Source organism: Protomyctophum bolini (assembly GCF_963924005.1).
Source record: "Protomyctophum bolini genome assembly, chromosome: 5".
NCBI lineage: Eukaryota > Metazoa > Chordata > Actinopteri > Myctophiformes > Myctophidae > Protomyctophum > Protomyctophum bolini.
Genome location: NC_137866.1, coordinates 590,455 through 617,400, shown reverse-complemented (window position 1 = coordinate 617,400; position 26,946 = coordinate 590,455). Strand labels below are relative to the sequence as shown.

Here is a 26,946-nt window from a genome sequence, read left to right as displayed (position 1 = left end):
CCAGTGGAGATATAATCCATCTGGTCCTTGGTCTCCCCCGGGGTCTCCTCCCAGTGGGATGAGTTTCCCATCATTTGTGACCGTTTCTGACAGAGGCTTTTTTTCTTCAAATGAAAGCAGTTTGACCCACCAGGTTTGGAGATATGGCTTATAGAGTAATGTCTTGCAGAGAAACAGTGAGTTGAGAAAACAGGCTTGAAAAGGTTCACTTCTGTGGACTCTAACATTACACCTATAGCTACATGTTTAAGCATTTATTTCATATTTGCATGTCTTCTGTGGAGTCTAACATTACACCTAGCTACATGTTTAAGCTTTTATTTCATATTTACATGTCTTCTGTGGTCTCTAACATTACACCTAGCTACATGTTTAAGCATTTATTTCATATTTACATTTCAGCTCTGACATTTATTTCAGACATGCTCTAGTATGTGAAGAGTCTGCCTGTGCTATTAACTCATTTTGGATCTCCTGAACAGTTAGTCTTGACACCATAGTCTGGAACACCAGAGGTCCATATTTATTCATCATGTAGAATAATTACCAGAGTCTGGAACACCAGAGGTCCATATTTGTCTGTGTTTTCGTCCAGGAGACTGAAGAGTGTGTCCAGAATGTCTCTGAGGAACTGACGGTGAGAAGAGGACAGAACATTATTATCCATCCATACATCTATCCATCCATCCATCCATCCATCCATCCATCCATCCATCCAACTAAAGACAGAGAACATTATTATCCACACACAGCGGCCATTTTGTTTACATTTCTAAATAAATAATCAGGAGGTCGGTACCTTGACGATCTCCTCGCCGTTGATCTGCCGCAGTCTGCCCAGGATGTCCAACACTCTCTCAGGGTGGGCCTTCCAGTTGAGGAGGGCCAAGAGGTCCACTAGAAAACACATTACAAGACATTATTCTCTGTCTGGGTGGGCCTTCCAGTTGAGCAGGGCCAAGAGGTCCACTAGAAACCATGGGTCCTGTCACGGGGCAACCCGTGCCCTATATACAAACACACGTGAAACTGTTTCCTATATAACATGCCAGGACTATGGTTTTAAACTTTATTGAGATTGTAATCACTGATTGGTTAGTTTTCTCTCCTGCACTGCTGACAGTGGCATTTCCCTTGATGAGGAAGGGGCCAGAGAGAGGGGTGTTCCTCCTTTGTCATTGAGTTCATGCTTTATTTATACTTTAATTGTAAAACATTGTTGAGAATGTTTAGGTTACTGTTTATTCAAGGTGTTGTTGATGGAAGTATTTGAGAAGAGATGTGCTAATTGAGTCTGTGCCCAGTGGTGGGATCCACTCCTATTTAAAGGAGGCTGCAGGGACAGGCTAGTTAGTTAGATGTGGGCAATGACACAGGTAACATCCCTGAGAGAGAGCTACAGGGCCTTGTGTGATCAGTAACACAGGTAACATCCCTGAGGGAGAGCTACAGGGCCTTGTGTGATCAGGAACACAGGTAACATCCCTGAGCGAGAGCTACAGGGCCTTGTGTGATCAGTGACACAGGTAACATCCCTGAGGGAGAGCTACAGGGCCTTGTGTGATCAGTGACACAGGTAACATCCATGAGGGAGAGCTACAGGGCCTTGTGTGATCACTAACACAGGTAACATCCCTGAGGGAGAGCTACAGGGCCTTGTGTGATCACTAACACAGGTAACATCCCTGAGGGAGAGCTACAGGGCCTTGTGTGATCAGTGACACAGGTAACATCCCTGAGGGAGAGCTACAGGGCCTTGTGTGATCAGGGTACAGCCTGAGGAGAGCTCTTATCCATTTGGGTTTTGTTCAATAGTGTTTGCTCAAGTGTTTATTTTGTTTTGTCATTTTTCAGTATTATTGTTATTGTCCTGTTGAACCTGTACTGGGGCCTATTTCACGAATCTTGGATTAACTAATCCAGGATATAGGCCAAAGCCAGGCTTTTTAAATCCTGATCTTTACAGCCTGGTTTATTCCGTTCCACTAAAGCCAAGCGAGGCTCAGAATTGGCGGATTTGGCGAGCCGGGATCAGCAAGCCTGGCTTAATAGACAGTCTGGCTTGTTGTCTCTAGACCCATTATGTGATCACAGATTTACTGATCCTTCTTCTTCATGGGGTATTAAGGCAGTTTGCATCCTTAATAGTTGCATTACAGCCCCCTTCTGTATATCTCATTATCTTTACTAATCTATTCAAGACTTACTGATACAAGGACTTAAGCTTCTAAAATAAATACTGCTGCTGTAATTAAAGAGAGAACATACTCTCAATAGTGGATAGACTGAATGATTAACTACCCCAAAAATATAGTTTACATTTTACCACTACTATTAACTTAAAACAGAATTCTTAATATTGTAAGCATAATGATATTGTCACATTGTGATATTTGGCCATAACTCCCTCCTCTGAGGGAGCTACCTTTGGGGAAGGGGGTTGTTGTCCAGACAGGGGCCAGACTGGTGAGGCCAAAATTTGTGCTATTGCCATTGAGAATACATTGGGCGTTTAAGTTAAATAACTCAGAAACTACAAAACATTTCAAAGTAAAAAGTTCCAGCATGTGTCTCCACAGTAAGCTGAATTTTACAAAGTGTGAATGGAGTTTCTAGGTGAAAGTGATTTTTTGAAGTGCCACTATCTGCCTATAAATGTCTCAAATTTGAAAGCACTATATTTCTAAAACTATGAAACATTTCAAAGATTCCTTTTCAGGCACACATGTCCACCGTAGGATGAACCTAAATAGGTTTGAATGGGGTTTCTAGGTGTAAGTATGTAGGACTATGGGTGAAACGTTATAATGGTAATATGTTGTAAAACAATGAGTAATGGTAATATTTAGTGGTTTTCACTTTTACAAAAAAAATAATAATAATATAATAATTCTTCTTAACCGTGCACTTGCACGACAGCAAACCTATTCATGGGGAACATTCACCAAAAGCAGCTGATCTACAAGCTCACAAGCTGTCATGATGTTGTGCAGCCTATATATTTTGGTTATTTGATTTTATATAGTGCTTAAATTAGTCCTTTAATGCAGACCGATACAAATAAGGCAACATAAACCCATAATAATTGAATAAATCTAGAAAACATCATTGGTTTGTGATCAGTTTGACTGCTTAATGAACAGTAAAGACATCAGGATTAGGTTAAACCTGGCTGTTAGCCTGGTCCGGAGCAGGCTAAGTCCAAAGCATAAATTTCCATGGTAACTTATGTAGCATCACTTTCATGAAACCGAATCAAGCCTCAACATATCCAGGTTAACTGGTTAAGTTAATCTGGCAAGATCAACCAGCTTTCATGAAACCGGTTAAGCACTGATCCAGGATATATTAAGCCATGATATGTGTTAAAGCCCGGCTTAATCTCTAATCCAAGTTTCGTGAAATAGGCCCCTGGACTTTGGTGGAGGAGTTTTGGGGGAGAAATAAATACCCTGAAACGGCATTTCTGACTGTTCTTGGAGCCTTGGCCGTTCGGACAACTTTACAGGTCCACTGTTTGAGAAACAGTGGTATAACAACACAACGCAAGACAAATTAGCATAGCATAGCATTACGTAGCATAGCATAACATAACACAGCATTAATGTAACAAACAATGTAACCTAATACAACATAGCATAGCATAGCATAGCATAGCATATCATAACGTAGCATAGCATAACATAACACAGCATCAATGTAACAAACAATGTAACCTAATACAACATAGCATAGCAGGACAAGACAAGACAAGACAAGACAAGACAAGACAATATAAAGCTTGTACCGTTCTGTGTGAGCGTGGAGGAGGTGGTGGACGTGGACAGGACAACATACCGTTCTGTGTGAGCGTGGTGGTGGACGTGGACAGGACAACATACCGTTCTGTGTGAGCGTGGTGGAGGAGGACAGGACAACGTACCGTTCTGTGTGAGCGTGGTGGTGGAGGACGTGGACAGGACAACGTACCGTTCTGTGTGAGCGTGGTGGTGGAGGACGTGGACAGGACAACATACCGTTCTGTGTGAGCGTGGAGGAGGAGGACGTGGACAGGACAACATACCGTTCTGTGTGAGCGTGGTGGTGGAGGACAGGACAACATACCGTTCTGTGTGAGCGTGGTGGAGGACGTGGACAGGACAACGTACCGTTCTGTGTGAGCGTGGTGGTGGACGTGGACAGGACAACATACCGTTCTGTGTGAGCGTGGTGGACGAGGACAGGACAACATACCGTTCTGTGTGAGCGTGGAGGAGGAGGACGTGGACAGGACAACGTACCGTTCTGTGTGAGCGTGGAGGAGGAGGACGTGGACAGGACAACATACCGTTCTGTGTGAGCGTGGTGGTGGACGTGGACAGGACAACGTACCGTTCTGTGTGAGCGTGGTGGTGGACGTGGACAGGACAACATACCGTTCTGTGTGAGCGTGGTGGTGGACGTGGACAGGACAACATACCGTTCTGTGTGAGCGTGGTGGTGGACGTGGACAGGACAACATACCGTTCTGTGTGAGCGTGGTGGTGGAGGACGTGGACAGGACAACATACCGTTCTGTGTGAGCGTGGAGGAGGAGGACGTGGACAGGACAACATACCGTTCTGTGTGAGCGTGGAGGAGGAGGACGTGGACAGGACAACATACCGTTCTGTGTGAGCGTGGTGGAGGACGTGGACAGGACAACATACCGTTCTGTGTGAGCGTGGTGGTGGAGGAGGACAGGACAACATACCGTTCTGTGTGAGCGTGGTGGTGGAGGACGTGGACAGGACAACATACCGTTCTGTGAGCGTGGTGGTGGAGGACGTGGACAGGACAACATACCGTTCTGTGTGAGCGTGGTGGTGGAGGACGTGGACAGGACAACATACCGTTCTGTGAGCGTGGTGGTGGAGGACGTGGACAGGACAACATACCGTTCTGTGAGCGTGGTGGTGGAGGACGTGGACAGGACAACATACCGTTCTGTGTGAGCGTGGTGGAGGAAGTGGACAGGACAACATACCGTTCTGTGTGAGCGTGGAGGAGGAGGACGTGGACAGGACAACATACCGTTCTGTGAGCGTGGTGGTGGACGTGGACAGGACAACATACCGTTCTGTGAGCGTGGTGGTGGACGTGGACAGGACAACATACCGTTCTGTGAGCGTGGTGGTGGACGTGGACAGGACAACATACCGTTCTGTGTGAGCGTGGTGGTGGACGTGGACAGGACAACATACCGTTCTGTGTGAGCGTGGTGGTGGTGGACGTGGACAGGACAACATACCGTTCTGTGTGAGCGTGGTGGTGGAGGACGTGGACAGGACAACATACCGTTCTGTGTGAGCGTGGTGGTGGAGGACGTGGACAGGACAACATACCGTTCTGTGTGAGCGTGGTGGTGGACGTGGACAGGACAACGTACCGTTCTGTGTGAGCGTGGTGGAGGAGGACGTGGACAGGACAACATAACGTTCTGTGTGAGCGTGGTGGAGGACGTGGACAGGACAACATACCGTTCTGTGTGAGCGTGGTGGAACAGAGCAGCGTGGACACCCAGAAGCTCTCCTTGGGGCTCCTCTGGAAGGGCAGCGTGGAGGCAGGGAGTGCCGCAGGGCAGCTGTTGAAGTCCTCCTTACAGCACGGCATGCTCAGGTACACGCCCTGGTTGGTCAGCGTGGAGGTCTCGTCACACTGAGAGAGAGAGAGAGAGAGAGACATTCACTTTACATTAACTAGACAGACAGACAGAGAGAGAGAGAGAGAGAGAGAGAGAGAGAGGCAACAGCGGAGTCTGCATACCATTTATTTAGTCATCTTCTTGAGGGGTGCCCCTCCTACATGCAGCTAGCCCCTCCTACATCCAGCTAGCCCCTCCTACATCCAGCTAGCCCCTCCTACATGCAGCTAGCCCCTCCTACATCCAGCTAGCCCCTCCTACATCCAGCTAGCCCCTCCTACATCCAGCTAGCCCCTCCTACATCCAGCTAGCCCCTCCTACATGCAGCTAGCCACTCCTACATCCAGCTAGCCCCTCCTACATCCAGCTAGCCCCTCCTACATGCAGCTAGCCCCTCCTACATCCAGCTAGCCCCTCCTACATGCAGCTAGCCCCTCCTACATGCAGCTAGCCCCTCCTACATACAGCTAGCCCCTCCTACATGCAGCTAGCCCCTCCTACATGCAGCTAGCCCCTCCTACGTCAAGCTAGCCCCTCCTACAGCCAGCTTTAAGTTACCGTCCACAAACTTTGCCTTAAACATCCATGGAAACCCTTGACCAATAAGGGACCACCATGTGTATGTAAGAAAAGAGACATCACATATAACTCATGGCTCTCATCAGAGAGGTGAAAGGTGAGAGGTGAAAGGTGAAAGGTTAACTCACCTTATAAACATATAACTCATGGCTCTCATCAGACAGGGTGGTTCCATCCTCTCTCATCAGAGGAGTGAAGGAGAAGCCAAACAGTTTCTTCTCTCCTTTGTCTTTGGCTGAAACAATAATAACACATAATGTTACAACATTGTTCCCTCTGGAGAGGGAAGTCTGGAGCTCTCTGGTGGAGCCGTTGCCCCCGCGACCCGACTACGGATAAGCGGTTGAAGATGGATGGATGGAATATTACAATTAAGACACGCAAACGCGGGGGAAGCGAACGCAGCTCGTAAATTGCAACAACAATTAGAATAAATTACGTACTTTTTTTTTAAAGTTTTCTTTTTTTTACAGTGTATCTGTAGGCTAGGTCTCTCATTGGACAGTGTTATCTGTAGGCTAGGTCTCTCATTGGACAGTGTTATCTGTAGGCTAGGTCTCTCATTGGACAGTGTTATCTGTAGGCTAGGTCTCTCATTGGACAGTGTTATCTGTAGGCTAGGTCTCTCATTGGACAGTGTTATCTGTAGGCTATAGGCTATCATTGGACAGAAAGGGCGGGCGACTCACTGGAGCAGTGCCTGAACTCGAAGCGCAGGTGTGACCCTCGGAAGCGGTCGATGGGGATCGGCAGCTTGACCATCTCGCTCCACCGCGGGCTGTTGTTGTGGTAGAGGACGAAGGAGCGGTGCTCGCTGGAGGGAGGCTCCCCGCTGCCCGCTACGATGCAGTCCTGATGACGATAAACATTACGTTAAGACACATAACATTACGTTAAGACACATAACATTACGTTAAGACACATAACATTACATTAGTCCACAGAGGGCTGGAGGGAGGCTCCCCGCTGCCCGCTACGATGCAGTCCTGATGACGATAAACATTACGTTAAGACACATAACATTACGTTAAGACACACAACATTACATTATGACACATAACATTACGTTAAGACACATAACATTACATTAGTCCACAGAGGGCTGGAGGGAGGCTCCCTGCTGCCCGCTACGACGCTGTCCTGAAGACCATAAACATTACGTTATGACACACAATATTATGTTATGACACATTACATTACGATAGCCTAGCCTACAGATACACCATCCAATGATAGATTTTACACTTGCTGAAATAATAATAAATGTATGAATGTAAAATCAATCAAATAGATTTATTAAAATAAATCTATTTGATTGATTTTACACTTGCTGAAAATACATTTATTTGATTGATTTTACACGATCTACGAGCTGTGAGCTGTAAGCTGTGAGCAGACAGACAGACAGACAGACAGACAGACAGGTACCTTCAGCGTGTCTCCGTCAGCGTAGAGGACGTAGACCGTCACCTCGATGTTCTTCTGGACGCTCTTTCCCCCCCGCTCGAACTCCCCCCGCTCCAGGGTCAGGTAGAGGTCGTTACGAAGGTCACCTACACACAGGCACACACACACACACACGCACAGACACACACACACACACGCACAGATACACACGCACACACGCACAGACACACAGACACGTACGCACGCACAGATACACACGCACAAATGCACAGACACACAGACACGTACGCACGCACAGATACACACACACGCACACACGTACACATCAACACGTTAGGAGCGCATCAGAGAGCCATTAAAAGCTAAAAGATTATGACGGATATCATAAATAATCCACAGACTAAAAGAGAGCCAGTGAGTCTCTACTACTACGGAACTCGTCGTGTCAGTCGTGTGTCATATTATATATTAGATATTATATTAGTGTCATATTGCGATTATGTTACAGAGAGGTTAACTCAACTCAATGTCATTGTTGCAACTAAGATATCGATAGAAATTAACAATAGTTTTAATGTCATATTTAGCCATACGAGCGCAATGTCAATGGCATCCCTCCCAGCAGCAACAGCAATCTCATAGCCTGAAGTGACCTGGATCGATATTAAGCAATGTCCTAATAACTGTCACTTTACTGTCATATGTACACAGCACAGCACAGTACAGTACAGTACAGCACAGCACAGCTCAGCCCTTCCCACGGTGGTATGACATCATTAAGCCCCTCCCACGGTAGTGTGACATCATTAAGCCCCTCCCACGGTAGTGTGACATCATTAAGCCCCTCCCACCACTCACCTGGCAGGATGACATCAGGGAAGCCCAGCTTCCTGGTCAGCGCCAGCTGAGCTCTGCTGAACAGGGCCTGGTTCTCTCTACGGATCTGTTCCAGATCGCCCCGCAGCAGCTGGAGAGAGATGATCAGTCCTGGATGGAGACACAGTTACATTAATATACCCTATGGAGACACAGTTACATTAATATACCCTATGGAGACACAGTTACATTAATGTACTCTATGGAGACACAGTTACATTAATATACCCTATGGAGACACAGTTACATTACTATACTCTATGGAGACACAGTTACCATGCTATACTGTCCTGGGTGGAGACACAGTTACATCAATATACCCTATGGAGACACAGTTACATTAATGTACTCTATGGAGACACTGTTACATTAATACACTCTATGGAGACACAGTTACATTAATATACTCTATGGAGACAGTTACATTAATGTACTCTATGTAGTATTTAGAGTATTAGTACCATAGTTAGTACTCGAAGCAGAGTACTTGGTGTTGGACTATAGAGTATTTAGAGTATAAATACCATAGTTAGTACTCGGAGCAGAGTACTTGGTGTTGGACTATAGAGTATTTAGAGTATAAATACCATAGTTAGTACTCGGAGCAGAGTACTTGGTGTTGGACTATAGAGTATTTAGAGTATAAATACCATAGTTAGTACTCGGAGCAGAGTACTTGGTGTTGGACTATAGAGTATTTAGAGTATAAATACCATAGTTAGTACTCGGAGCAGAGTACTTGGTGTTGGACTATAGAGTATTTAGAGTATAAATACCATAGTTAGTACTCGGAGCAGAGTACTTGGTGTTGGACTATAGAGTATTTAGAGTATAAATACCATAGTTAGTACTCGGAGCAGAGTACTTGGTGTTGGACTATAGAGTATTTAGAGTATAAATACCATAGTTAGTACTCGGAGCAGAGTACTTGGTGTTGGACTATAGAGTATTTAGAGTATAAATACCATAGTTAGTACTCGGAGCAGAGTACTTGGTGTTGGACTATAGAGTATTTAGAGTATAAATACCATAGTTAGTACTCGGAGCAGAGTACTTGGTGTTGGACTTGCGGATGATGTTCTCCTGAATCTGGTACCACTCGTTCTCATTGTTACACCTGGAGAGAGAGAGAGAGAGAGACATCCACTCTACATTACCGAGAGAGAGAGAGAGAGAGAGACCCACTTTACATTACCGAGAGAGAGAGAGAGAGAGAGAGAGAGAGAGAGAGACATCCACTCTACATTACCGAGAGAGAGAGAGAGAGACCCACTTTACATTACCGAGAGAGAGAGAGAGAGAGAGAGAGAGAGAGAGAGAGAGAGACATCCACTCTACATTACCGAGAGAGAGAGAGAGAGACCCACTTTACATTACCGAGAGAGAGAGAGAGAGAGAGAGAGAGAGAGAGAGAGAGAGAGAGAGAGAGAGACCCACTTTACATTACCGAGAGAGAGAGAGAGAGAGAGAGAGAGAGAGTATGACAGAAGGGGAAAGATTACCAGTCCTTCTGGGGGAACAGAAAGAATGTGCAGTTTTGTCTGCAAAATATGTCAATTCCTGTCACAAGAAAAGGGACAACCAGTAGGACACACATACAGTATGCCATGTTTTATTTTATGCACCACCTGCTTTATTTTATATTATTTTTTCATGTCATTGATATTATGTTGTTATGTTGTTGTTTGTAATATCTGTGATTGTGCTTTGGCAACACTTGTAAAATGTCATGCCAATAAAGCCTGTTGAATTGAAATTGAAATTGAGAGAGAGAGAGAGACATCCACTTTACATTACCAAGACAGAGAAAGAGAGAGAGAGAGTGAGTTTTGGCTGGTTTTGTCTCTGTCCGTGGTGCTGAAACCGTGTCTCTGTCCGTGGTGCTGAAACCGTGTCTCTGTCCGTGGTGCTGAAACCGTGTCTCTGTCCGTGGTGCTGAAACCGTGTCTCTGTCCGTGGTGCTGAAACCGTGTCTCTGTCCGTTGTGCTGAAACCGTGTGTCTGTCCATTGTGCTGAAACCGTGTCTCTGTCCGTTGTGCTGAAACCGTGTCTCTGTCCGTTGTGCTGAAACCGTGTCTCTGTCCGTGGTGCTGAAACCGTGTCTCTGTCCGTTGTGCTGAAACCGTGTCTCTGTCCGTGGTGCTGAAACCGTGTCTCTGTCCGTGGTGCTGAAACCGTGTCTCTGTCCGTGGTGCTGAAACCGTGTATCTGTCCGTGGTGCTGAAACCGTGTCTCTGTCCGTGGTGCTGAAACCGTGTCTCTGTCCGTGGTGCTGAAACCGTGTCTCTGTCCGTGGTGCTGAAACCGTGTCTCTGTCCGTTGTGCTGAAACCGTGTCTCTGTCCGTGGTGCTGAAACCGTGTCTCTGTCCGTGGTGCTGAAACCGTGTCTCTGTCCGTGGTGCTGAAACGTGTGCGTGCCTGCCTGCGCGTGCGTTTGTGTGCGTGCGTGCGTGCGTGCATGTCTGTCTGCCTGCCTGCGAGTGCGTTTGTGTGCGTGTGTGTGTGTGTGGGCGTACATAGGCATGGCTCCAGCTGCCTCGTCTGCCACACCTGGCCGGCATCAGCTCGTCACCTCCAGGTTAGACGACTATTCCACTGAATCTCCTGAATGCTATGCTACGCCACCACAATGTGGAACGCCCTGCCAACAGTCATTAAGACATGCAAATCCCTTGACTCTTTAAAAACCGCTCTCAAAGGGCCCCTACGGACTGCTGCAATTCGAAACTAGCCCGAGTCCCTGGAACAACATATTTTCAGATGGGGGTCGGCGGCCAATTACAGATCATTTTTGGGGTCCTTGACATATATTGAGAACCACTGATAGAAACATGAGGTTTTAACCCTGTGAGAACCACTGATATAGAAACATGAGGTTTAACCCTGTGAGAACCAGATATAGAAACATGAGGGTTTTAACCCTGTGAGAACCACTGATATAGAAACATGAGGTTTTAACCCTGTGAGAACCACTGATATAGAAACATGAGGTTTTAACCCTGTGAGAACCACTGATATAGAAACATGAGGTTTAACCCTGTGAGAACCACTGATATAGAAACATGAGGTTTAACCCTGTGAGAACCACTGATATAGAAACATGAGGTTTTAACCCTGTGAGAACCACTGATATAGAAACATTAGGTTTTAACCCTGTGAGAACCACTGATATAGAAACATGAGGGTTTTAACCCTGTGAGAACCACTGATATAGAAACATTAGGTTTTAACCCTGTGAGAACCACTGATATAGAAACATGAGGGTTTTAACCCTGTGAGAACCACTGATATAGAAACATTAGGTTTTAACCCTGTGAGAACCACTGATACAGAAACATGAGGGTTTTAACCCTGTGAGAACCACTGATACAGAAACATGAGGTTTTTTAGAAAACTGTCATGATTCAGAAGACATTTTGTAGAAAGGTCCTCCGGCCTGAAGGGGTCACTCACGTGTAAACCTTGAGCACGAAGTCCTTCTCCTCCTTCAGGTCGGTGATGGTGTGGAAGACGTCGCCCATGGCCAGAACAGCACAGCCGTAGGGCCGGCGGTACTGGACGTGAGGAGGGCCTTTCTTAAAGTCATTCAGGAGCATACGACCTGGAGAGGAGAGGAGAGGAGAGGAGAGGAGAGGAGAGGAGAGGAGAGGAGACCCTAAGTTTCATAGTGCTACAGACAGGACTACTCTCTACATCTACTGAGCTACAGACAGGACTACTCTCTACATCTACTGAGCTACAGACAGGACTACTCTCTACATATACTGAGCTACAGACAGGACTACTCTCTACATATACTGAGCTACAGACAGGACTACTCTCTACATCTACTGAGCTACAGACAGGACTACTCTCTACATCTACTGAGCTACAGACAGGACTACTCTCTACATCTACTGAGCTACAGACAGGACTACTCTCTACATCTACTGAGATACAGACAGGACTACTCTCTACATCTACTGAGCTACAGACAGGACTACTCTCTACATATACTGAGCTACAGACAGGACTACTCTCTACATCTACTGAGCTACAGACAGGACTACTCTCTACATCTACTGAGCTACAGACAGGACTACTCTCTACATCTACTGAGCTACAGACAGGACTACTCTCTACATCTACTGAGCTACAGACAGGACTACTCTCTACATCTACTGAGATACAGACAGGACTACTCTCTACATCTACTGAGCTACAGACAGGACTACTCTCTACATATACTGAGCTACAGACAGGACTACTCTCTACATCTACTGAGCTACAGACAGGACTACTCTCTACATCTACTGAGCTACAGACAGGACTACTCTCTCCACCAGTGTCGTTTTCGTCGACTAAAACTAAGACGAAAAATGTTCGTCGACTACCTTTTTCCACTGAGGAAGACTAAATTAAATGAAACTAAATGAAAACCACGATGACTAAAATTAAGACTAAATATACTCACAATTTCGTCAACAAAAAAAAACTAGATTAAAATGTTAGGAAGGGACTCACAGCGTGTCGCAGCGCGACACGCTGTGAGCTTGTAGATCTGCTATTTCCAGCAAGTGTAAAATCAGTCATTACGACGGCATCAAGGTCCGATAAAATACATTTCAGTCGACTAAATCAACTGTAGATTAAAATCTTATGGTATTTAGTCGACTACAACTAGACTAACACAAAAACATTCCAGGTGACAAAAATGTGACTTAAACGTTTCAGTCCAAAGACTATGACTAGACTAAAAAATACATTTGCTGCCAAAAACAACAGGGCTACTAAACAACGGGGCTACTCACCAGTTCTAAAAACAACAGGGCTACTCACCGGTTCTAAAAACAACAGGGCTACTCACCGGTTCTGATGATAAAAACAACAGGGCTACTCACTGGTTCTGATGACAAAAACAACAGGGCTACTCACCGGTTCTGATGATAAAAACAACAGGGCTACTCACCGGTTCTAAAAACAACAGGGCTACTCACCGGTTCTAAAAACAACAGGACTACTCACCGGTTCTAAAAACAACAGGGCTACTCACCGGTTCTAAAAACAACAGGGCTACTCACCGGTTCTAAAAACAACAGGGCTACTCACCGGTTCTAAAAACAACAGGGCTACTCACCGGTTCTAAAAACAACAGGGCTACTCACCGGTTCTAAAAACAACAGGGCTACTCACCGGTTCTAAAAACAACAGGGCTACTCACCGGTTCTAAAAACAACAGGGCTACTCACCGGTTCTAAAAACAACAGGGCTACTCACCGGTTCTAAAAACAACAGGGCTACTCACCGGTTCTGATGATAAAAACAACAGGGCTACTCACCGGTTCTAAAAACAACAGGGCTACTCACGGGTTCTGATGATAAAAACAACAGGGCTACTCACCGGTTCTAAAAACAACAGGGCTACTCACCGGTTCTGATGATAAAAACAACAGGGCTACTCACCGATTCTAAAAACAACAGGGCTACTCACCGGTTCTAAAAACAACAGGGCTACTCACCGGTTCTAAAAACAACAGGGCTACTCACCGGTTCTAAAAACAACAGGGCTACTCACCGGTTCTGATGATAAAAACAACAGGGCTACTCACCGGTTCTGATGATAAAAACAACAGGGCTACTCACCGGTTCTAAAAACAACAGGGCTACTCACCGGTTCTAAAAACAACAGGGCTACTCACCGGTTCTAAAAACAACAGGGCTACTCACCGGTTCTAAAAACAACAGGACTACTCACCGGTTCTAAAAACAACAGGGCTACTCACCGGTTCTAAAAACAACAGGGCTACTCACCGGTTCTAAAAACAACAGGGCTACTCACCGGTTCTGATGATAAAAACAACAGGGCTACTCACCGGTTCTGATGATAAAAACAACAGGGCTACTCACCGGTTCTGATGATAAAAACAACAGGGCTACTCACCGGTATTAAAAACAACAGGGCTACTCACCGGTTCTAAAAACAACAGGGCTACTCACCGGTTCTGATGATAAAAACAACAGGGCTACTCACCGGTTCTGATGATAAAAACAACAGGGCTACTCACCGGTTCTGATGATAAAAACAACAGGGCTACTCACCGGTTCTAAAAACAACAGGGCTACTCACCGGTTCTGATGATAAAAACAACAGGGCTACTCACCGGTTCTAAAAACAACAGGGCTACTCACCGGTTCTGATGATAAAAACAACAGGGCTACTCACCGGTTCTAAAAACAACAGGGCTACTCACCAGTTCTAAAAACAACAGGGCTACTCACCGGTTCTAAAAACAACGGGGCTACTCACCGGTTCTAAAAACAACAGGGCTACTCACCGGTTCTAAAAACAACAGGGCTACTCACCGGTTCTAAAAACAACAGGGCTACTCACCGGTTCTAAAAACAACAGGACTACTCACCGGTTCTAAAAACAACAGGGCTACTCACCGGTTCTAAAAACAACAGGGCTACTCACCGGTTCTAAAAACAACGGGGCTACTCACCGGTTCTAAAAACAACAGGGCTACTCACCGGTTCTAAAAACAACAGGACTACTCACCGGTTCTAAAAACAACAGGGCTACTCACCGGTTCTAAAAACAACAGGGCTACTCACCGGTTCTAAAAACAACAGGGCTACTCACCGGTTCTAAAAACAACAGGGCTACTCACCGGTTCTGATGATAAAAACAACAGGGCTACTCACCGGTTCTAAAAACAACAGGGCTACTCACGGGTTCTGATGATAAAAACAACAGGGCTACTCACCGGTTCTAAAAACAACAGGGCTACTCACCGGTTCTGATGATAAAAACAACAGGGCTACTCACCGGTTCTAAAAACAACAGGGCTACTCACCGGTTCTAAAAACAACAGGGCTACTCACCGGTTCTAAAAACAACAGGGCTACTCACCGGTTCTAAAAACAACAGGGCTACTCACCGGTTCTGATGATAAAAACAACAGGGCTACTCACCGGTTCTGATGATAAAAACAACAGGGCTACTCACCGGTTCTAAAAACAACAGGGCTACTCACCGGTTCTAAAAACAACAGGGCTACTCACCGGTTCTAAAAACAACAGGGCTACTCACCGGTTCTAAAAACAACAGGGCTACTCACCGGTTCTAAAAACAACAGGACTACTCACCGGTTCTAAAAACAACAGGGCTACTCACCGGTTCTAAAAACAACAGGGCTACTCACCGGTTCTAAAAACAACAGGGCTACTCACCGGTTCTGATGATAAAAACAACAGGGCTACTCACCGGTTCTGATGATAAAAACAACAGGGCTACTCACCGGTTCTAAAAACAACAGGGCTACTCACCGGTTCTGATGATAAAAACAACAGGGCTACTCACCGGTTCTGATGATAAAAACAACAGGGCTACTCACCGGTTCTAAAAACAACAGGGCTACTCACCGGTTCTAAAAACAACAGGGCTACTCACCGGTTCTAAAAACAACAGGGCTACTCACCGGTTCTAAAAACAACAGGGCTACTCACCGGTTCTAAAAACAACAGGACTACTCACCGGTTCTAAAAACAACAGGGCTACTCACCGGTTCTAAAAACAACAGGGCTACTCACCGGTTCTAAAAACAACAGGGCTACTCACCGGTTCTGATGATAAAAACAACAGGGCTACTCACCGGTTCTGATGATAAAAACAACAGGGCTACTCACCGGTTCTGATGATAAAAACAACAGGGCTACTCACCGGTTCTAAAAACAACAGGGCTACTCACCGGTTCTAAAAACAACAGGGCTACTCACCGGTTCTGATGATAAAAACAACAGGGCTACTCACCGGTTCTGATGATAAAAACAACAGGGCTACTCACCGGTTCTGATGATAAAAACAACAGGGCTACTCACCGGTTCTAAAAACAACAGGGCTACTCACCGGTTCTAATGATAAAAACAACAGGGCTACTCACCGGTTCTAAAAACAACAGGGCTACTCACCGGTTCTGATGATAAAAACAACAGGGCTACTCACCGGTTCTAAAAACAACAGGGCTACTCACCAGTTCTAAAAACAACAGGGCTACTCACCGGTTCTAAAAACAACGGGGCTACTCACCGGTTCTAAAAACAACAGGGCTACTCACCGGTTCTAAAAACAACAGGGCTACTCACCGGTTCTAAAAACAACAGGGCTACTCACCGGTTCTAAAAACAACAGGACTACTCACCGGTTCTAAAAACAACAGGGCTACTCACCGGTTCTAAAAACAACAGGGCTACTCACCGGTTCTAAAAACAACGGGGCTACTCACCGGTTCTAAAAACAACAGGGCTACTCACCGGTTCTAAAAACAACAGGACTACTCACCGGTTCTAAAAACAACAGGGCTACTCACCGGTTCTAAAAACAACAGGGCTACTCACCGGTTCTAAAAACAACAGGGCTACTCACCGGTTCTAAAAACAACAGGGCTACTCACCGGTTCTGATGATAAAAACAACAGGGCTACTCACCGGTTCTAAAAACAACAGGGCTACTCACGGGTTCTGATGATAAAAACAACAGGGCTACTCACCGGTTCTAAAAACAACAGGGCTACTCACCGGTTCTGATGATAAAAACAACAGGGCTACTCACCGGTTCTAAAAACAACAGGGCTACTCACCGGTTCTAAAAACAACAGGGCTACTCACCGGTTCTAAAAACAACAGGGCTACTCACCGGTTCTAAAAACAACAGGGCTACTCACCGGTTCTGATGATAAAAACAACAGGGCTACTCACCGGTTCTGATGATAAAAACAACAGGGCTACTCACCGGTTCTAAAAACAACAGGGCTACTCACCGGTTCTAAAAACAACAGGGCTACTCACCGGTTCTAAAAACAACAGGGCTACTCACCGGTTCTAAAAACAACAGGGCTACTCACCGGTTCTAAAAACAACAGGACTACTCACCGGTTCTAAAAACAACAGGGCTACTCACCGGTTCTAAAAACAACAGGGCTACTCACCGGTTCTAAAAACAACAGGGCTACTCACCGGTTCTGATGATAAAAACAACAGGGCTACTCACCGGTTCTGATGATAAAAACAACAGGGCTACTCACCGGTTCTGATGATAAAAACAACAGGGCTACTCACCGGTTCTAAAAACAACAGGGCTACTCACCGGTTCTAAAAACAACAGGGCTACTCACCGGTTCTAAAAACAACAGGGCTACTCACCGGTTCTGATGATAAAAACAACAGGGCTACTCACCGGTTCTGATGATAAAAACAACAGGGCTACTCACCGGTTCTGATGATAAAAACAACAGGGCTACTCACCGGTTCTAAAAACAACAGGGCTACTCACCGGTTCTGATGATAAAAACAACAGGGCTACTCACCGGTTCTGATGATAAAAACAACAGGGCTACTCACCGGTTCTAAAAACAACAGGGCTACTCACCAGTTCTAAAAACAACAGGGCTACTCACCGGTTCTAAAAACAACGGGGCTACTCACCGGTTCTAAAAACAACAGGGCTACTCACCGGTTCTAAAAACAACAGGGCTACTCACCGGTTCTAAAAACAACAGGGCTACTCACCGGTTCTAAAAACAACAGGATTACTCACCGGTTCTAAAAACAACAGGGCTACTCACCGGTTCTAAAAACAACAGGGCTACTCACCGGTTCTAAAAACAACGGGGCTACTCACCGGTTCTAAAAACAACAGGGCTACTCACCGGTTCTAAAAACAACAGGGCTACTCACCGGTTCTAAAAACAACAGGACTACTCACCGGTTCTAAAAACAACAGGACTACTCACCGGTTCTAAAAACAACAGGACTACTCACCGGTTCTAAAAACAACAGGGCTACTCACCGGTTCTAAAAACAACAGGGCTACTCACCAGTTCTAAAAACAACAGGGCTACTCACCGGTTCTAAAAACAACGGGGCTACTCACCGGTTCTAAAAACAACGGGGCTACTCACCGGTTCTAAAAACAACAGGGCTACTCACCGGTTCTAAAAACAACGGGGCTACTCACCGGTTTTAAAAACAACAGGGCTACTCACCAGTTCTAAAAACAACAGGGCTACTCACCGGTTCTAAAAACAACAGGGCTACTCACCGGTTCTTAAAACAACAGGGCTACTCACCGGTTCTAAAAACAACGGGGCTACTCACCGGTTCTAAAAACAACAGGGCTACTCACCGGTTCTAAAAACAACAGGGCTACTCACCGGTTCTAAAAACAACAGGGCTACTCACCGGTTCTAAAAACAACAGGGCTACTCACCGGTTCTAAAAACAACAGGGCTACTCACCGGTTCTAAAAACAACGGGGCTACTCACCGGTTCTAAAAACAACAGGGCTACTCACCGGTTCTAAAAACAACAGGGCTACTCACCGGTTCTGATGAAAACAACAGGGCTACTCACCGGTTCTAAAAACAACAGGGCTACTCACCGGTTCTAAAAACAACAGGGCTACTCACCGGTTCTAAAAACAACAGGGCTACTCACCGGTTCTAAAAACAACAGGGCTACTCACCGGTTCTGATGAAAACAACAGGGCTACTCACCGGTTCTAAAAACAACAGGGCTACTCACCGGTTCTAAAAACAACAGGGCTACTCACCGGTTCTGATGAAAACAACAGGGCTACTCACCGGTTCTAAAAACAACAGGGCTACTCACCGGTTCTAAAAACAACGGGGCTACTCACCGGTTCTAAAAACAACGGGGCTACTCACCGGTTCTAAAAACAACGGGGCTACTCACCGGTTCTAAAAACAACGGGGCTACTCACCGGTTCTAAAAACAACGGGGCTACTCACCGGTTCTGATGAAAACAACAGGGCTACTCACCGGTTCTAAAAACAACAGGACTACTCACCGGTTCTAAAAACAACAGGGCTACTCACCGGTTCTAAAAACAACAGGGCTACTCACCGGTTCTAAAAACAACAGGGCTACTCACCAGTTCTAAAAACAACGGGGCTACTCACCGGTTCTAAAAACAACGGGGCTACTCACCGGTTCTGATGAAAACAACAGGGCTACTCACCGGTTCTAAAAACAACAGGACTACTCACCGGTTCTAAAAACAACAGGGCTACTCACCGGTTCTAAAAACAACAGGGCTACTCACCGGTTCTAAAAACAACAGGGCTACTCACCGGTTCTAAAAACAACAGGGCTACTCACCAGTTCTAAAAACAACAGGGCTACTCACCGGTTCTAAAAACAACGGGGCTACTCACCGGTTCTAAAAACAACGGGGCTACTCACCGGTTCTAAAAACAACGGGGCTACTCACCGGTTCTAAAAACAACAGGGCTACTCACCGGTTCTAAAAACAACGGGGCTACTCACCGGTTCTAAAAACAACGGGGCTACTCACCGGTTCTGATGACGTGTGCGACTATGTACAGGTCTCTCTTCAGGTCCTTGCTGCTCAGGTCCTGAAAGAGAGAAAGAAAGAACGCACACTAATACAGTTGAATTGTATTGTAATTGTAATGAGGGTCCATTTGGTTACCAACTCTCCATCATTAATCTGCATGGGGACCATCTGGAACCCCCTCAAGGACCACTGGTGGTCCCCAGACCACCTGGAAACCCCTCAAGGACCACTGGTGGTCCCCGGACCACCTGGAACCCCCTCGAGGCCCACTGGTGGTCCCCAGACCACCTGGAACCCCCTCGAGGCCAACTGGTGGTCCCCGGACCACCTGGAACCCCCTCGAGGTCCACTGGTGGTCCCCGGACCACCTGGAACCCCCTCGAAGACCACTGGTGGTCCCCGGACCACCTGGAACCCCCTTCGAGGCCCACTGGTGGTCCCCGGACCGCTGGTTGAACACTCCCCAGCATTTGCTATTGAGCCGACAAAAAAAGCCACTTCCTTGATCCGGGTCACATGACAAAGAGCAAAGCGTCCCTTACCTACCCCCCCCCCCCCCTCGTCCACTGGCATTGGGCTCAACTTCCCAGAAGCCCTAGCAGCGCCAGAGCATGGGTTGATCATAACGTCACGGCCTCGTCAACCAGGTCAGCGACGAAGCCGCTGTTTCTTTTTAATTATTAGAATACGGCGAATTAAACAAAAACAAAAACAAAATAGCGGGTTTCGCGTATTATAATCTACTGACAACATACTGAATTGCCACCGCACGACATGTGAAGTTCTCAAGTGGTGAATCTGTAAGTATGTATCGTAGGTTCGTCTTGAGCGCACAGACGGTCAGTAGTAGGTCAGTAGTAGGTCAGTAGTAGGTCAGTAGTAGGTCAGTAGTAGGTTAATCTTATCGTGAACAGAGCACACAGACGGTAAGTAGTATGTCAGTAGTAGGTCAGTAGTAGGTCAGTAGTAGGTCAGTAGTATGTCAGTAGTAGGTCAGTAGTAGGTCAGTAGTATGTCAGTAGTAGGTCAGTAGTAGGTCAGTAGTAGGTCAGTAGTAGGTCAGTAGTATGTCAGTAGTATGTCAGTAGTAGGTCAGTAGTGTGTCAGTAGTAGGTCAGTAGTATGTCAGTAGTAGGTCAGTAGTAGGTCAGTAGTAGGTCAGTAGTAGGTCAGTAGTAGGTCAGTAGTAGGTTAATCTTATCGTGAACAGAGCACACAGACGGTAAGTAGTATGTCAGTAGTATGTCAGTAGTAGGTCAGTAGTAGGTTAATCTTACCGTGAACAGAGCACACAGCCGGTCAGTAGTAGGTCAGTAGTAGGTCAGTAGTATGTCAGTAGTATGTCAGTAGTGTGTCAGTAGTAGGTCAGTAGTATGTCAGTAGTCGGTCAGTAGTAGGTCAGTAGTAGGTCAGTAGTATGTCAGTAGTAGGTCAGTAGTAGGTCAGTAGTAGGTCAGTAGTATGTCAGTAGTATGTCAGTAGTAGGTCAGTAGTAGGTCAGTAGTATGTCAGTAGTATGTCAGTAGTAGGTCAGTAGTAGGTCAGTAGTATGTCAGTAGTAGGTCAGTAGTATGTCAGTAGTAGGTCAGTAGTAGGTCAGTAGTAGGTCAGTAGTATGTCAGTAGTATGTCAGTAGTAGGTCAGTAGTAGGTCAGTAGTAGGTCAGTAGTATGTCAGTAGTATGTCAGTAGTAGGTCAGTAGTAGGTCAGTAGTATGTCAGTAGTAGGTCAGTAGTATGTCAGTAGTAGGTCAGTAGTATGTCAGTAGTAGGTCAGTAGTAGGTCAGTAGTATGTCAGTAGTATGTCAGTAGTAGGTCAGTAGTAGGTCAGTAGTAGGTCAGTAGTAGGTCAGTAGTATGTCAGTAGTATGTCAGTAGTATGTCAGTAGTATGTCAGTAGTAGGTCAGTAGTATGTCAGTAGTATGTCAGTAGTATGTCAGTAGTAGGTCAGTAGTATGTCAGTAGTATGTCAGTAGTATGTCAGTAGTATGTCGGTAGTATGTCAGTAGTAGGTCAGTAGTAGGTCAGTAGTATGTCAGTAGTATGTCAGTAGTAGGACAGTAGTATGTCAGTAGTATGTCAGTAGTAGGTCAGTAGTATGTCAGTAGTAGGTCAGTAGTATGTCAGTAGTAGGTCAGTAGTAGGTCAGTAGTATGTCGGTAGTATGTCGGTAGTAGGTCAGTAGTATGTCAGTAGTATGTCAGTAGTATGTCAGTAGTATGTCGGTAGTATGTCGGTAGTAGGTCAGTAGTATGTCAGTAGTATGTCAGTAGTAGGTCAGTAGTATGTCAGTAGTATGTCAGTAGTAGGTCAGTAGTAGGTCAGTAGTAGGTCAGTAGTATGTCAGTAGTATGTCAGTAGTAGGTCAGTAGTAGGTCAGTAGTAGGTCAGTAGTATGTCAGTAGTATGTCAGTAGTAGGTCAGTAGTAGGTCAGTAGTAGGTTAATCTTATCGTGAACAGAGCACACAGACGGTAAGTAGTAGGTCAGTAGTAGGTCAGTAGTAGGTCAGTAGTAGGTCAGTAGTAGGTCAGTAGTATGTCAGTAGTATGTCAGTAGTATGTCAGTAGTAGGTCAGTAGTATGTCAGTAGTATGTCAGTAGTATGTCAGTAGTAGGTCAGTAGTATGTCAGTAGTAGGTCAGTAGTAGGTCAGTAGTAGGTCAGTAGTATGTCAGTAGTATGTCAGTAGTATGTCAGTAGTAGGTCAGTAGTATGTCAGTAGTATGTCAGTAGTAGGTCAGTAGTATGTCAGTAGTATGTCAGTAGTATGTCAGTAGTAGGTCAGTAGTATGTCAGTAGTAGGTCAGTAGTAGGTCAGTAGTATGTCAGTAGTAGGTCAGTAGTAGGTCAGTAGTATGTCAGTAGTAGGTCAGTAGTAGGTCAGTAGTATGTCAGTAGTAGGTCAGTAGTAGGTCAGTAGTATGTCAGTAGTAGGTCAGTAGTATGTCAGTAGTAGGTCAGTAGTATGTCAGTAGTATGTCAGTAGTAGGTCAGTAGTATGTCAGTAGTAGGTCAGTAGTATGTCAGTAGTATGTCAGTAGTAGGTCAGTAGTATGTCAGTAGTAGGTCAGTAGTATGTCAGTAGTATGTCAGTAGTAGGTCAGTAGTAGGTCAGTAGTATGTCAGTAGTAGGTCAGTAGTATGTCAGTAGTAGGTCAGTAGTATGTCAGTAGTAGGTCAGTAGTAGGTCAGTAGTATGTCAGTAGTATGTCAGTAGTAGGTCAGTAGTAGGTCAGTAGTATGTGAGTAGTAGGTCAGTAGTATGTCAGTAGTAGGTCAGTAGTAGGTCAGTAGTATGTCAGTAGTAGGTCAGTAGTATGTCAGTAGTATGTCAGTAGTAGGTCAGTAGTATGTCAGTAGTATGTCAGTAGTATGTCAGTAGTATGTCAGTAGTAGGTCAGTAGTATGTCAGTAGTAGGTCAGTAGTAGGTAAGTAGTAGGTCAGTAGTATGTCAGTAGTAGGTCAGTAGTAGGTCAGTAGTATGTCAGTAGTAGGTCAGTAGTATGTCAGTAGTATGTCAGTAGTAGGTCAGTAGTATGTCAGTAGTAGGTCAGTAGTATGTCAGTAGTAGGTCAGTAGTATGTCAGTAGTAGGTCAGCAGTAGGTCAGCAGTATGTCAGTAGTATGTCAGTAGTAGGTCAGTAGTATGTCAGTAGTAGGTCAGTAGTATGTCAGTAGTAGGTCAGTAGTATGTCAGTAGTAGGTCAGTAGTAGGTCAGTAGTATGTCAGTAGTATGTCAGTAGTATGTCAGTAGTAGGTCAGTAGTAGGTCAGTAGTAGGTCAGTAGTAGGTCAGTAGTATGTCAGTAGTATGTCAGTAGTATGTCAGTAGTAGGTCAGTAGTATGTCAGTAGTATGTCAGTATTATGTCAGTAGTAGGTCAGTAGTAGGTCAGTAGTATGTCAGTAGTAGGTCAGTAGTAGGTCAGTAGTATGTCAGTAGTATGTCAGTAGTATGTCAGTAGTAGGTCAGTAGTAGGTCAGTAGTAGGTCAGTAGTATGTCAGTAGTATGTCAGTAGTAGGTCAGTAGTATGTCAGTAGTAGGTCAGTAGTAGGTCAGTAGTATGTCAGTAGTATGTCATTAGTATGTCAGTAGTATGTCAGTAGTATGTCAGTAGTAGGTCAGTAGTATGTCAGTAGTATGTCAGTAGTAGGTCAGTAGTAGGTCAGTAGTAGGTCAGTAGTAGGTCAGTAGTAGGTCAGTAGTATGTCAGTAGTATGTCAGTAGTAGGTCAGTAGTATGTCAGTAGTATGTCAGTAGTATGTCAGTAGTATGTCAGTAGTAGGTCAGTAGTGTGTCAGTAGTATGTCAGTAGTAGGTCAGTAGTAGGTCAGTAGTATGTCAGTAGTATGTCAGTAGTAGGTCAGTAGTATGTCAGTAGTATGTCAGTAGTATGTCAGTAGTATGTCAGTAGTATGTCAGTAGTAGGTCAGTAGTAGGTCAGTAGTATGTCAGTAGTATGTCAGTAGTATGTCAGTAGTATGTCAGTAGTAGGTCAGTAGTAGGTCAGTAGTATGTCAGTAGTATGTCAGTAGTATGTCAGTAGTAGGTCAGTAGTAGGTCAGTAGTATGTCAGTAGTATGTCAGTAGTATGTCAGTAGTATGTCAGTAGTAGGTCAGTAGTAGGTCTGTAGTAGGTCAGTAGTAGGTCAGTAGTAGGTCAGTAGTAGGTTAATCTTATCGTGAACAGAGCACACAGACGGTAAGTAGTATGTCAGTAGTATGTCAGTAGTATGTCAGTAGTAGGTCAGTAGTATGTCAGTAGTATGTCAGTAGTAGGTCTGTAGTAGGTCAGTAGTAGGTCAGTAGTAGGTCAGTAGTAGGTTAATCTTATCGTGAACAGAGCACACAGACGGTAAGTAGTATGTCAGTAGTAGGTCAGTAGTAGGTCAGTAGTAGGTTAATCTTACCGTGAACAGAGCACACAGCCGGTCAGCCTTATCGGGGTTCTTTGGTCCTCCATTCTTGTTCAGTCTCACCATGAACTTCTCACTGAAACACAAAGACCATCCGTAGAATTAAACCATGTTTAAAGGACCCCGCATGTCGTCTGTACAATTACAGTTTTTAACAGGTTCCGCACGTCATGGGGAATCCAATCGACGCATCCTAGCGCATCCTCAATGAATCAGGCGAGAGAAGAATATTCAGATCTTTTTTATTTTTGAGTGAGCCTCCAAGGCCACCGTACGCTTCGCTCTGCCTTCATATTAGCGTCCCGCTCACTTAGCTTTTAGCGTGGCAGGTTTTGATCTGATGGATATATTAAAGAATGCCTCGTCTCTCCTGATCCAGGGCGCTCTCCGTGGTTTTGATCTGATGGATATACTAAGCGCTTCATTTCTGCTCCTCATGGAGCCTAGTCCTCGCCACTTCCGTTTCGTATTTTACAGTCGTGCACATTTATCCTAATATAAATAGAAGCATATATAGCTTGTTGTTTAACAGGAAAGTTTAGCAGTTGTTGCGGTCACACACTCCCACATACAAACACTCGTATCCCTCACACACTCCCACATACAAACACTCGTATCCCTCACACACTCCCACATACAAACACTCGTATCCCTCACACACTCCCACATACAAACACTCGTATCCCTCACACACTCCCACATACAAACACTCGTATCCCTCACACACTCCCACATACAAACACTCGTATCCCTCACACACTCCCACATACAAACACTCGTATCCCTCACACACTCCCACATACAAACACTCGTATCCCTCACACACTCCCACATACAAACACTCGTATCCCTCACACACTCCCACATACAAACACTCGTATCCCTCACACACTCCCACATACAAACACTCGTATCCCTCACACACTCCCACATACAAACACTCCACACAGTATTCACTCCACCAGTCATTCCATCTCATCTCCAGACCAGAAGCCATGCGTGAATGAACAATAAATAACCATGGCTGTCTGGAAATGGCACAATAAACCGGTAACATTTGCACTAAAATCCTGTTGATGTCACATCTCTTTAATGTGAGAATCTATTGGTGCTCAGCAATCCTAAACATCAGCACATCTTTATTAGTAGTAGTAGGATAATTATAGTACAATTTACCCCATAGTTTTACTCTCTCGTGTGTCGTACAGAGAGAGAACACGTCAGCGTCTTCGCTGATAGAGTTGTAGTAGTAGTAGTAGTATATATATAGTATTAGTAGCAGTAGTAGTATTAGTAGTAGTATATATATATATATAGTAGTAGTACCTGATAGTTTTAGAGTCGTACAGAGAGAAGAACACGTCAGCGTCTTCGCTGATAGAGTCGTAGTAGTTGTAGTAGTAGTATATATATAGTATTAGTAGCAGTAGTAGTATTAGTAGTAGTATATATATATATATATATAGTAGTAGTACCTGATAGTTTTAGAGTCGTACAGAGAGAAGAACACGTCAGCGTCTTCGCTGATAGAGTCGTAGTAGTTGTAGTAGTAGTATATATATAGTATTAGTAGCAGTAGTAGTATTAGTAGTAGTATATATATATATATAGTAGTAGTACCTGATAGTTTTAGAGTCGTACAGAGAGAAGAACACGTCAGCGTCTTCGCTGATAGAGTCGTAGTAGTTGTAGTAGTAGTATATATATAGTATTAGTAGCAGTAGTAGTATTAGTAGTAGTATATATATATATATATATAGTAGTAGTACCTGATAGTTTTAGAGTCGTACAGAGAGAAGAACACGTCAGCGTCTTCGCTGATAGAGTTGTAGGTGAAACTCTTCAGGTTGATGAAGAGGTGGTGAGACACTGGTGAGCGACATCCGTCACCATGGTTACGCTGCTTATCACCCTGGTGGTGGAGAGAACATAGAGGTGGTGAGACACTGGGGAGCGACATCCGTCACCATGGTTACGCTGCTTATCACCCTGGTGGTGGAGAGAACATAGAGTTATCACCCTGGTGGTGGAGAGGATATATAGTTATCATCCTGGTGTTGGAGAGAACATGTAGTTGTCATCCTGGTGTTGGAGAGAACATATAGTTGTCACCCTGGTGGTGGAGAGAACATAGTTATCATCCT

At 45.2% G+C, this 26,946-nt stretch overlaps 1 protein-coding gene across 1 annotated transcript in view; it reads right to left on the bottom strand.

Annotated features, from left to right (window-relative positions):
• LOC308316018 (dedicator of cytokinesis protein 3-like) overlaps nucleotides 1-26,946 on the bottom strand; it is a gene marked incomplete at both ends in the record, with an annotated part of 109,310 nt that overhangs the window by 50,220 nt on the left and 32,144 nt on the right. Inside the window, 12 exons of the mRNA XM_080764336.1 lie at nucleotides 548-631; nucleotides 800-897; nucleotides 5,499-5,676; nucleotides 6,370-6,476; nucleotides 6,931-7,093; nucleotides 7,670-7,794; nucleotides 8,507-8,635; nucleotides 9,553-9,641; nucleotides 11,980-12,127; nucleotides 19,880-19,940; nucleotides 24,797-24,878; nucleotides 26,572-26,714. Coding sequence (XP_080620462.1) covers nucleotides 548-631; nucleotides 800-897; nucleotides 5,499-5,676; nucleotides 6,370-6,476; nucleotides 6,931-7,093; nucleotides 7,670-7,794; nucleotides 8,507-8,635; nucleotides 9,553-9,641; nucleotides 11,980-12,127; nucleotides 19,880-19,940; nucleotides 24,797-24,878; nucleotides 26,572-26,714 — 1,407 coding nt within the window. The remainder of the gene's footprint in view (nucleotides 1-547; nucleotides 632-799; nucleotides 898-5,498; nucleotides 5,677-6,369; nucleotides 6,477-6,930; nucleotides 7,094-7,669; nucleotides 7,795-8,506; nucleotides 8,636-9,552; nucleotides 9,642-11,979; nucleotides 12,128-19,879; nucleotides 19,941-24,796; nucleotides 24,879-26,571; nucleotides 26,715-26,946) is intronic.